A 12540-nucleotide genomic window follows, 5' to 3' on the forward strand; every position below is an offset into this window, starting at 1 on the left:
AACAGCATTTTTAAACCACCGGAGAGTTAAATGGGTCAAGGCTGCCAACTGCAACACAACAAGAAGGGCAGGCACAAAGAATCAGTGGACATTTTTTTTCCTTTGTAGGCCTAAGAAATGCAAAAGCAAACAATTCGAAGACAAATCTTCCGCTGGGGGGATAGGAAGCAGATCGGAGGTTCAGTTTTTGATTTCAGGACTAAAGGTTTGCTTATTTATTAAATTTGTTTGTCACTGATCTCGCCACAAGGCAACTCTGGGCAGCTTACAACAGTAAGGGATGCCGGAAATTTAGACGCTTCTCTTGTCCCTTCCATAAACTAAGGCTTCTCCAGAGACATATTAAGCAACACTGCATGACCTGGTCTTATTTTTGGACATTGCTACTTCTTGCTCAACTCTGAATGCATCTATTTCTCCTTTCATCCCCCGTGTTTGTGCCACTGTCTCTTGAGGAACAGTTCCAGAGAACTGAAAAAATTTGCACAGTCTTGTGTAGTTCTGATAAAGCTATTATGCATGTAGTATAAATCATACATTAATGTTGTCAGAGTTTCCTCCTTCCACTAAACCACTAAGTGAACAATTTGTTGCCAGCACAGAGGATCCAGCACTTGTAATTCATCAGCCATGTGTGATAGATAGAATCTGACCGGTATGGCTACCCAACAAACTTTTTAACAGGAAGTCCTTTGGCTTAAAATCACAATTGGGACCAGAATTTCCCTTGCTAAATGAGGTGGTTGTGAGTTATGCCCAATTTTACCACCTTTTTTACCACTGTTGTTAAGCAAATCACTGCAGTTGTTAAGTGATCGTTAAGCAAGTCCATCTTCCCCCGTTGACCTTGCTTGTGAGAAGCTGGCTGGGAAAATTGCAAATGGTAATCGCATGACCGCAGAATACTGCAACAGCCATAAGTACATGCTGGTTTCCAAGCACCAGAATTTTGATCATGTGAAAACGGAGATGCAACAATCCTGAGAGTACCGGTTGCAAGCCTTTTTTTTCAGTGCCATTTGTAAGTTACAACAGTCACTAAATGAAACATTGTTAAGTAGAGGATTACCTGAATTAAAACAAACCATGTTTCAGCTATGAATAAGAACTGGAAATCACACATATTCTTCCCCACCCAATAATTAAGGCAGAAGAAAATGGCTGCACTAGAGTTGTTATAAATCAGATGGTTTTTTAGCAAACATTTCATTAGCATGAGGTGGACAGAAATGCATTCTGCAATGTTTGCCTGAAGGGAAAAAAGTGCTCTCATTTTACATTACATAAGCATGTTTCTGGGTGAGGCAAGTGTAAACACGAGCAAGATATTTCCTTGTGGCTTGTCAATTTATCCACAGAAAGGTTATGGGGACTTAGTACATATGATCATCTATAGTTTTCAGCTTATTGATCTGTTGCATGAATATATCACATCCTATAGAAATTGTTTTGACAATCTGGTCATGTTTTAAATTCTCACAGGTATTTTTTACACAATTCGCCAAACCAGACTTAACATAAATGGGGGATTTATACATCACATTAATCTCAAAGCAAACAAATCACTGTATAGGTTAGTGCTATGTGGCATTCCCAACTCTAGGGGGCGGTGCTCATTAACGTTTCAAAGCCGAAGAGCCAGCACTTTCCAAAGACATCTCTGTGGTCATGTGGCCAGCATGACTAAATGCTGAAGGCACACAGAGCGTGTTACCTTCCCACCAAAGATGGTTGCTATTTTTCTACTTGTATTTTTAATGTGCTTTTGAACTGCTTGATTGGCAGAAGCTGGGATAAGTAACGGGAGCTCATTCCATTATAGGGTGCTGGGTATTCAAACAGCCAAACTGCCGACCTTTCAATCGACAAATTCAGTGTCTTAGCCACTAAGCCACACTATCCCTTATTTTAACATTGTATATTAACTCAAATGGCTTGTTTAAGAAATCATAGTTCAACAATTGGATAATATGAGTGAATCCACCCTTTGATAACACTAGGCCTGCACTGATTTGTCTTAAGAATACTGTACTTATTTTAACAGGCCTAAATGTCCTTGGCAAGTTTGTGCATCCAGCACACAAAGCTAGCCTTTATTGATTTGCTGAAAAAATTTAACATAGCCACATATCTGGATAATTTTATAAAATTATCTACAGTCAAAAACTTACGTAGAAAGATTTCAGATATGCAAATTATTAAGGACATAGTAAGAGTGCTCATCAAATGTTTAAAGAGCTATCCTGAAGGTGATTAGGATCAGATTTACTCCCACTTATTCCAGAGAATTAGATTGTGGGCCAAGAATATAAATTAAAATATAAACGCTGGCTTAATATAGGAGTAAAAGCAACATACCGTTTTAAAAACGCTGGAGAGCCTAAGGCTTTTGCCCAGAATGCTATGCTTCAATGAATCTTGTGTGTGTGTGTGTGTGTGTGTGTGTGTGTGTCTGTCTGTCTGTCTGTATGTATGTATGTATGTATGTGTATATGTGTATGTGTATGTATATGTATATAAATAAATAAAAGAAGCGGGTAACTTGTGGTATCAGAATTACACATATCCTAGGAGCTCTTTTATGACTCTTAGAATGAGGTTTTCTATCATTGTGAGCCAGAAAATACAGAGTATTAAGTGTACATTTTCAATGAGTTCTTGGGCCTCTTTTAAGTCTTAAGGCTATCTCAGCCACAGAAAATGCCTGCCACCGGCTTACATGTTTAGATACCTAGAGAAATTCAGGGGGAAAAAATCCTGCCTATCACATTAAATTGTTATTTAATGTGTTATTTGTCTCTGGTTTGTGTCAAAGTTATTATCAATCTATTACAATGCACCAGATTAGTTTAGTTTCTAAATATTAATTCTACATGACCGACATCTCCAGCCATGTATCACTGCAGTCATTTTGAGAATTGTGATACTAGGTTTCTTCTAGGACACTGGATTTTGAATCTACTACACCATGTATAGTCAGAAAATGGATCAATATAGAGACGCTGATATTATTTGAGGGGAGGGGAGTGGGGAACCTAAGCAGAGGCATGGCACGACAAAACCGCGGTCCACTAAAGCGCGCCCAATTAAAGCGCGTACCTGACGTCATCAGCAGCGTGACAAATACGACCGTGGAGAAAAAAGGGCGCTTTAAAAAGCGCTTTTAAAGCAAGCCGATTCACGTTAAGGTAAGGGTTAGGGTTAGGTTAAGGTTAGGTTTAGGGTTAGGTTAAGCGTTAGGGTTAGGGTTAGGTTAAGGGTTAGCGTTAGGTTAAGGGTTAGGTTAAGGGTTAGGGTTAGGGTTAGGTTTAGGGTTAGATTTAGGGTTAGGTTTCGGGGGGGTTAGGTTTAGGTTTACGCGTTAATTTTAGCTTTACCGCTCACAGCGTGCTTTTTTCGTCGCGCTGTGATGACGTCAGGTACGCGGCTTCGTCAAGCGCGCTTTAGTCGACCGTGGTTTTGTGGTGGAACCAAGCAGAGGCCATGAGTATCAGTACATTTGCTTATAATTTAGTAAGGAAAAATACTGCACCGGTGAGCTAGAGGAGCTGTTCCTACGCATGGAAAGGGAAGCTTGATGGAACAACAGGTGGAGATCAAGAGGTCCCAAACCACACCTGTGGTGCATGCTGCTGCAATCTTCAGCCTATCTGCAGCTATAGGCTGTGATCCAGTTCCCCATGGCAACCTGCAAGGCCTGGGTTGTGATGCTAGTTACCATGGCAGCCCTGTTACTTTTTCCCCAGATCCATCCTCCAACCCCCCCCCCAAGAAGTCCATAACAGCTGAGAAATAATTAGCAGGAAACTTTAATTAACAAGGCAGTTTTGGAACAGACAAACGAGTTGAGCAGGGGTCTTATAAGAAGTGGCACAGTTCTGTTTATCTGGTCAAAGCCAAGCATATGGCCAGTTCTCTCCAAGCAGGCAAGGCCCAAGGGAGATAAAGGCTCCTCACAAAAGCTCAGAGCTTCTTGTTTCATAGGTCATAGGATGCAAATGAAGCAACTTCGAGGGCATATAATTGAAAATCACAAGGCCAAAGCAGTAAAGTTCTTAGGAAGCAAAAAGGAACAAGCCCAGAAAAAATCAAAGTATAACAAATCAACTACAACAGCATTTAAGAATAATGTTATCAAGGAGCAGCTTTCCTAAGTCGAGGAGGTAAAGATGGTCCCAGCACCCACATCCAGGGAACTGAGGTGGATCATCACAAGAGTCTACTGAGGAGGTCATAATTTAATGTTCACACATCAAAAAGTCCAAGAAGTTCAAAGGGAATTCAGAATTCAGAGCATTGTGATCCTGTGAGGGTCAGCAGCAGTTCAGGTGGTCCGTTGGGCGTTCAGCTGGTTTCCTCAGAGTCTAGGACTTTGACGTGGGTGAAAGGGAAGTGTCCACGGCGCCCGTTCAGCTCTCCCTCCCATTGGCCGTTGACATTCATTTTGGTGACTGCAATGAGATCACCCACCTGTGGAACATCATAAGACACAAAGCCAAGGTCAGAAGACCACCCACCCTTCTGCACTCTCCTAGCATCTCAACCTTTCCTAACTTCTGTGCTAGAATTATAACTCCTGTAAGACATGGCCAAACAGCTTCCACACCTGTTGGGCATCAAGCTGGTGAAAAATGGCCTCTTTCCCCCCAATACCTGACAGATGAGGCTTTTTACCTTCCTTTAGTGGTCATCTCAAATGCGGAATAGGTTCCAGGCCAGTACATTTCCAATTTGCAAAAATACTGACATGAAGGAACTAGATTGCTAAGAACGCCAGAATCCAAGCACGTTCAGTTTATTATGATTTTAAAAACTCCCTCCCCTGCACATCCTTCAGTCCTAGGAAATAAGTTTAATCATTGCATTGGGCTTTTTAAGAGCATGGACAGAAGTCTGTAGCCTGGATCCTTTCACCAACAAGGCTGTTCTACTCAACATTTTGCTGAATAATCCCATCAGCATAATTTGCATTCTCCCCCTGACATTAAAACTTTTAAAGGTAAAGGGGAGGCAGACCATAATTCCATGCCTCCTGGCAACAAAGGAAGCATTGCTGAAGATTCATCATTAATCTATATCACCACTACTGTGAGTCATAAATCCCCGTTCACATACATAATAACCAGATCACCCCACCATCCTCCAGGATCAAGATCATCCTGACCCTTTTTAAAAAAATATTTATTTTTTACTGTCTTGTTGACTTGCCTCAAAAGCCAATGCTGTCTTGTCACTGGCACCAGGCACCCTTCGTTGCACTGCTCTGGCTACTACGGGAGCGTGTCGGGGGGCGCCATGGCTGCTGGGATGAGCATATGGACAAGGCTGGACATATGGCACAGGAATCATACCCACACGCCCATCAGCACGTTGAGCTGTCCACCATTGCTCTTCTGGCTTGGCTAAAACTCGCAAAGGCTCCCCTTTGGTGAAGGGAAGGTCTTCCTGGTCACGGCCAACAAAGTCATAGAGGGCACGGACCCATTCGCCCGCAGGAGGCGGCTGGGCAGAGGAAGGGGCTACAACGCGTCCCAAGGGGGCTACCAAGGTGGTAGTGTCCAGGTAATGCAGGCGGTAAAAGTCTAAAAGAGCTGGGAAACCGTCAAACTCATGCTCTCCAATCCGTAGACGCCCAGGGAGGCTGTTAATGATGTAGTGTGAAACCTGAAAGAGACAGAATGGCAAAGAAACATAATAAGCCTGCTATCCCAAACCTTCCATCAAATTCATATGACGGAACAATCAATGTTGACCAACTAGGATGCATCCCTCTAGGTATGTGAACTTAAAATCCCAAAATGCTCCAATGCCAAGTATTCTGGACACTAAAGTTCAAACGTCTAAAAGTCACTCTTCTAAATGTATCGGGTACTCTCTCTCCAGAAGAGTACTCCGTTTCTTTCCCCCCCCATCAGATATTAGGATTATACCAAAAAAAAAAAAAAAATCACCTTGGAGTTTTCACTGACGGAGAGGACATAGTCGCCAGGGCATGTAGTACTGTCCCGTACCAGGAAAGTCCCATGGCGATGACCCTGGAGACAGGCAGCTGCTTCCTGGCGACTCAGAGCTCCCATATACCATTCATGAGCATCCCCAAAAGCAGACATGGCTTGGGGGAACATTGAAGGTGGAAAAATCCACCACTCTCTTTGTTGAACGTTATTCCTAAAAAAACCTGGTAAGTTTTGCTCCAGTATTTAACAACACTTTACGAAATAAAGCTACCCTGTTGAATGTTTGCATTGGAATATTGCTTCTTTCAGTAGTTTAGTAGGACCTTTAAATAATCAGACATGTAATTCTGCAAGGGACCAGGATTTCTTATATACTGGTAGTTCCACCCCAAAATCTTTCAGCCTGTCTACTATTCAAACTTGGTTATCTCCTGAGCGTATCGACATCTACTTTCCCACACACTTCCACACCATAGAAATATTTCCCAGAACAAAAAAAAGTAATATCTCAGGAATGCAAATAAAGTTTCTGCAATCAAATTGTTATCATTAATGGGAAGCAATTATTAAGTCTTTCCTACATTTCCCAGTTTGAATATAATGGAATAGGAGGGATACACTTTCAACAACAGTAAACCGTTTCAACAATAAATCGCTTTATGCTTACAATCAATCTGACTAAGAATTAACCAGCTACTCAAAGGTAGCTTCCATCAAAAAATCAACATACAATACAATCATATGAAGCAATACATTTACACAGGAATCAATATAGTGCCTTTTAATATCCAGATAAAATTAAAGGAATAGATTGACTACAAAATCTCCACTCCATTTAAATTAACATGAAGCATCACATGAGACATCAGCAACCAAAAATATATATATAACAGGGTGCTCTCCTTTTAAAGTCAAATTTGAAAAGCCCTAATTTTTCACAAAGCTGGCATGGTTCACAGGCCCCTAAATGGAGAGCATTATCTTCCCCAGAACCACAAACCCATCATAAGGAAGAATATCTATGCCCACGTAGCCTTTAACCCACAAAAGCCTTGAAGTGGATCCGCCACAGATCGAATGCATCCTCTGCCCTGCATCCTTGTATTACTAGGTCGCCCTCTGGAGAAAACCACCGCACCCCAATTAACAGCTGCTGCTTCTCAGCTAATTAAAACTGTTTCCCCAAGGCCTCTTGGCACATCAGAAATTGACCCGCCTTCTATTCCACCCCCCAAAAAAGCCCCACTGCAGCAGAGGAAAAAGAAGCCGTCGCCCCCGAGTCGCCCCCCTCCCTAAATGGGGAGCATCCCACATGATGCCATCTAGCTCTGCCTCCGAAGCCGGCCGCACTACGCCTCCACCCGCAACTCCGCCAGGCAGAGAGACCCCGAAACCCCCATTTTATCTCCACCCGCCCGGCGACGTCTCCCCCGCGGCATCGCAGTCCCGTAACTCCCTGATGCAACCGGCCAGCGCCTCTTTCGCCCAGGGCATCCTCCGAGTCAGCGGAGCGCCCTGCCGAGGGTCCCCCGCTGGGACTCTACAATAAAGCCTGGGCTGCACATGTCTCCCCGCTTCCCCTGCACTCCTACCCCGGGACGCGGCAGGGCTCGCCCGCGGCACCCCCTCCCCCGTTCAACAGCCCGCGCCTTCCCCGGGTACCCCCCGCGGCATGGCGCCTATCACTCCGGCCCTGTACTCGGAAAGCCTGGAAGTCCTGGCGGGCAGCCGACCCGCCCCTGCCCGAAACCGCTGCCCGCAATCCGGATTGCAGCTGCCGGAGGGCTGATGGGAAAGTGACGCACCCACCCTCCTCCCCCTCCCCTGTTTAAGCGGGGGGTGGGTGGGTTGTGCAGCTGCAGCCATCTTGAAGGTTGGCAAAAGGGTTCTAAGGGGAAGGGGCTGTCACCATCTTCACTGTGGGGATGGCCTTCCAGAACTGGGGTGGGTGGGAAGGTGATTTGTAGCTGCAAAGATGGACAAATGGGGTTTTATTTATTTATTTGGCATATGCCGTAGAGTACATGGAGCATTAACAGTATATAAGGTAAAGGCTAAAGGTTCCCCTCGCACATATGTGCTCGCCGGTCCTGACTCTAGGCGGGGCGGTGCTCATCTCCATTTCTAAGCTGAAGAGCCAACACTATCCGAAGATGGTGGTCATGTGGCCGGCATGACTAAACACGCAAAACTGTTACCCTCCCACCAAAGATGGTCCCTATTTTTCTACTTGCATTTTTACATGCTTTCAAACTGCTAGGTTGGCAGAAGCTGGGACAAGTAACGGGAGCTCACTGTGTCCCGCTGAACTGTCAACCTTTCTGATCAACAACTTCAGTCTTTTAGCCAGTGAGCCACCGTGTCCCTATAAAAGTATACGAAAATATGAAATATGTAGTCAATTTTGTAAAGTATGAGGAATTCAAGAAGTTACCAAATGGCGACGGCTATAGGCAGTGGCAGTGATCGTGGCGATAGGCAGTGAAAGGCAGCAACGATCCCTGACCCTACCGCCGGCACTGCCTGGCGGCACAGCTAAATTGACCAGTGGTGGGCGCAATAGAGCGGAGCCCTGACAAACCGTGTGTTAGGGCTGCAATAATATTCTGAAGCTGACCAGGCTGTTTGCGTTTTGCTGCAAGGAAGTTAGCCAGGTGAATACTGGATGGATACTGGGAGACAGAGGCAGGTTTTCTTTTTCTTGTTTTCTTCCTCTAAAACTAATGTGCGTCTTATGATCCGGTGCGTCTTATAGTGTGAAAATACTGTAAATACTGAATGAAAATAAAGTTCTGTGACTGAACCCATGAAAGGGTGGAGGTTTCAAGTTTGTCTCCCAGATGCCCACTTTTTCTGTATATTGTATACTCCCAGAGGCCCCCTGTATACTGCACGAGTCAAAAAGAGAGCTGGGAAAATATTTACAGACCCTTCACATCCTGGACATAAATTGTTTCAACTCCTACCCTCAAAAGTACGCTATAGAGCACTGCACACTAGAACAACTCGTGACCCGTCAAAACCGCGGTCCACTAAAGCGCGCCTGATCAAAGCGCGTACGTGACATCATCATCAGCGCGACAAAATTAAAAATAAATTAAATTAAAATTAAAATAAAATTAAAGCAAGCCGATTCACATAAAGGTAAGGGTTAGGGTTAGGGTTAGGGTTAGGGTTAGGGTTAGGGTTAGGGTTAGGGTTAGGGTTAGGGTTAGGGTTACGTTAAGCGTTAGGGTTAGGTTTAGGGTTAGGTTAAGGGTTAGCGTTAGGTTTAGCGTTAGGTTAAGGGTTAGGTTTAGGGTTAGGTTTAGGGTTAGGTTAAGGGTTAGGTTTAGGGTTAGGTTTGGGGGGGTTAGGTTTAGATTTACGCGTTAATTTTAAGTTTACCGCTCACAGCGTGCCGTTTTCATCGCGCTGTGATGACGTCATGTACGCGCTTTCGTCGAGCGCGCTTTAGTCTACTGCGGATTTGTGGTGGAACCGAACAACTAGACAAAAGAGTTTTTTTCTGCTTATTTGTATCCTATGACTATCATTAAGTGTTGTACCTTATGATTCGTGACAAATGTATCCTTTTTTTAGGTTCACTGAGAGCATATGCACCAAAGACAAATTTCTTGTGTGTCCAATCACACTTGGCCAATAAATAATTCTATTCTATTCTATTCAGAAGCTGGAATTAAGAATCTAAGAAATTCAGGGAAGCTAGCATGGAATTTTTTCCACAGTGATCTATTTATTCCTAAAGAATAAGTAGCAAATTTAAACTAAAAGCTTCTTCTCTCTCTCCCCCCATTCCTCTTTCCTCAGGTCTGTTTTCTCTGTAGCAGATCAGTGACTGTAAATCTTAGCGGAGTTTTAATTTTTCTTGCATATTTTTCCCAACTGGAAATTCTCTTCAGATGCTGTTTGTGATCTTCACATTTCTTCATATTTTTATCTTCACCTTTGATGTTTACTTCAAATTAGAGCAAAAGCTTTTTTAACATTTTGTTTTATGTTTAAACGTTGTGAAATCTGTGTACACCTTGTGATATTGATCTGGCTCCCAAAGGAGGAAGTGGGGGGACTGATTTCCCTAGTCTCACATTTCACCCTACCAAATCAGTGCTGTATAATTTTATGACATTTTTATCAGCCTTATTTTTCCACTAAGTTAACCAAGCAGGTTACCAGGCTCTGGGTCCCCTATCTATCTTACATGTTAGGGTTAAAGGCAGGACATCTGATAATAGCATCCCGTAGCAGCAGTAATTATAAAAGCTGCACCAAGTCAAGATGACAGGACTAGAGTATGTAGAACCAATTGGCTTCTAAGGTAGAAATGGAGAATTAAGACCTCTAATCATCACCCTATAGGCTCAACCCTCTGGCTAAATCTTATATATATCTCTCTCTCATACACACAATCTATGGCTCCCCATCTCATGAAATACGACTCTGGGAAGCTAATGGCAATAAAACACAATAAAACCCTACAATGAACAAGAAGAACCAGACACTTAATCCAACAATTCGTATTTCTCCAGCTATTTCAAGTGCCCGGGGAAAAGCCAACCCCTAACAACTTTCCAAAATTTTAAGGCTGATGGTGGTGGTGTCCGGGTCTTAAAGAGAAGGATGTTGCATAATGACAATTCTCATCCAATTTCAGAATTTTACATACCCTGAACAATTTCTATTTGGTACCACTCATTTTTGTCTTCATGTTTTTCTTTTTATTCAGTATATAGTGAAGCAAACCATGCTTACCTGTGGAATGAACATAACCATATCAATTTGTTTCAATTGCATATCTTTGTCACCATAATAAAAAGTCATAATTTAGTGGGCTTTAACCTTGTTATAAGGTCATCTGACTAAAGCGCAAATGTTTAGACTTAATTATATGTCGGACTGGGAGGCATAACAGCTATCTTTTAAGTCAGCTAAGACCAAAGGCCCTCACACCTTAATCCTCATTACATATTTACATTGGTTTTGTCTATTGCCCTTCAAATTGTTTTGCCCTCAAGTCATTTGCAGATCATCTTTACTCAAATAAGCATAGGATTTCTCTTAGTTCAATATGTGTGTTTACATAAATACATGTGCGCCCACACACACATACACAGAGTAGCTCATTTGATGCTGTATACTGATATTTTGAATCAAGAATCGTGGCTTTGGAGAGCAACGTTTGACCTGTTGAAAGAATTCTGGCTATGCTGCTAAGACAGCAACTAAGATAGCAGTTGCCTTAATTTGTTGACCTACGTGAGGAATAGCATTATGCAGCTACAGACATGTGAGCTGGGCTATCTGGATCCTTGCACAAACAGATTAATGGCTCCAGGCAGCTTGGCATAATAGCACAAAGCTTCACCGTTGCAGAGAATTTTGCTTCCGGCCCCAACAGCAAAAAGTTGGCCTACGTGCAAACTAAATGAGGCACCTCTGTATCTTTCACTGTAAGATAAAAAAAAGAGCAAGACAACTTTTAATAGCTGGTGTGATATAAAATACCAAACGGGCTGAAGAGAGGAGATATAGCTCAGCATTACTGCTCAGGCATGAATCTGAGTGGATGAACCCATGTCTCTTTCAACCTACCCGTCTTCTTTAAATGCAGTTTTTACATTCCCTGGTAGGGAAATGTGAGCTTAAAATATAAATTTCTTCTTTAAACTTGAACTTGTTAGAAAATGAGTAGTTCACATATCCTGGTAAGCCACAGTTTATCTATAGTTTGAATATATTGGAGTTCCGCATCATAAAACATTACGCCAGTTTACAAATTACTGTGGTGTTGTGATCACAGAACTGGCCCCATGATGGCTTGGCGTAATGTGCAGATTCAGCCGAGATGTTCTCGGGTGGGAGTTCACAAAAACTTTGGATTGGAGAACCATTTGTCTGAAATGGTGTAGGGTCTCCTGCTTGAGCAGAAGGTTGGACTAGAAGACCTCCAAGGTCCCTCCCAATTTGGTTATACTTCCATTTATTTCCTTGTACATATTTCTGCTGCCTTGGTTTCCAAGATATTGGTTCAGTTGCAAAACTGCACAAATCAGTAATTTCAAAATTGCAGAACATTATGTATGTCACAATCAAAATTTATTTGGGTTTCCAGATTACAACTAATAAAATGATTTAGGTAAGGAAGACTTTTTTGTGACCACGAGAGTAGGACAAAAAGCATTGGCTGAACAATAATTGAATGAAAGTGAGTAATCAAATATGATCTTTTTTTAGACCTACAAACATATTTAACTACCAAAGTGCATATGAATATCCATGCACTTCCATAAAATTGGCATCCAAACTCTTCACTGAAGTTTGCATTTATATATATCTTCTGTATATCTACATCTATACTGTTTTACTCAGCTTTTAATGCAGAGGTCCCCAACCTTCGGTTCTGAGGACCAGCACTGGACTGTGGCATGCCAGAAACCGGGCCATATCAACAAGTGAAGCCCCATCCATGGGATGCAGGCAGGGCACAAAACCACACCCCCTCCAGTCCACGCAAAAACCTCTCTCCATGGAACTGGTCCCTAGTGGTGCCCAAAAGATTAGGGGCCACTGTTTTAATGCATGT

At 42.8% G+C, this 12540-nt stretch overlaps 1 protein-coding gene across 1 annotated transcript; it reads right to left on the bottom strand.

The window, feature by feature from the left end:
• Positions 1 to 3791: 3791 nt before the first annotated feature.
• On the bottom strand, positions 3792 to 7703 carry LOC106546560 (crk-like protein). The gene is made up of 3 exons (XM_014063453.2): positions 5952 to 7703; positions 5209 to 5664; positions 3792 to 4470 (listed from the first exon to the last, which is right to left on the bottom strand). Exons 1-3 carry the CDS (start codon positions 6123 to 6125, stop codon positions 4345 to 4347), a joined length of 756 nt encoding a protein of 251 aa, XP_013918928.2. The 5' UTR covers positions 6126 to 7703; the 3' UTR covers positions 3792 to 4344.
• Between the last annotated feature and the right edge of the window lie 4837 nt (positions 7704 to 12540).

Source organism: Thamnophis sirtalis, unplaced genomic scaffold (genome assembly GCF_051295495.1).
Source record: "Thamnophis sirtalis isolate CommonGarterSnake01/CBP01778 unplaced genomic scaffold, rThaSir2_p1.2 scaffold_4, whole genome shotgun sequence".
NCBI lineage: Eukaryota > Metazoa > Chordata > Lepidosauria > Squamata > Natricidae > Thamnophis > Thamnophis sirtalis.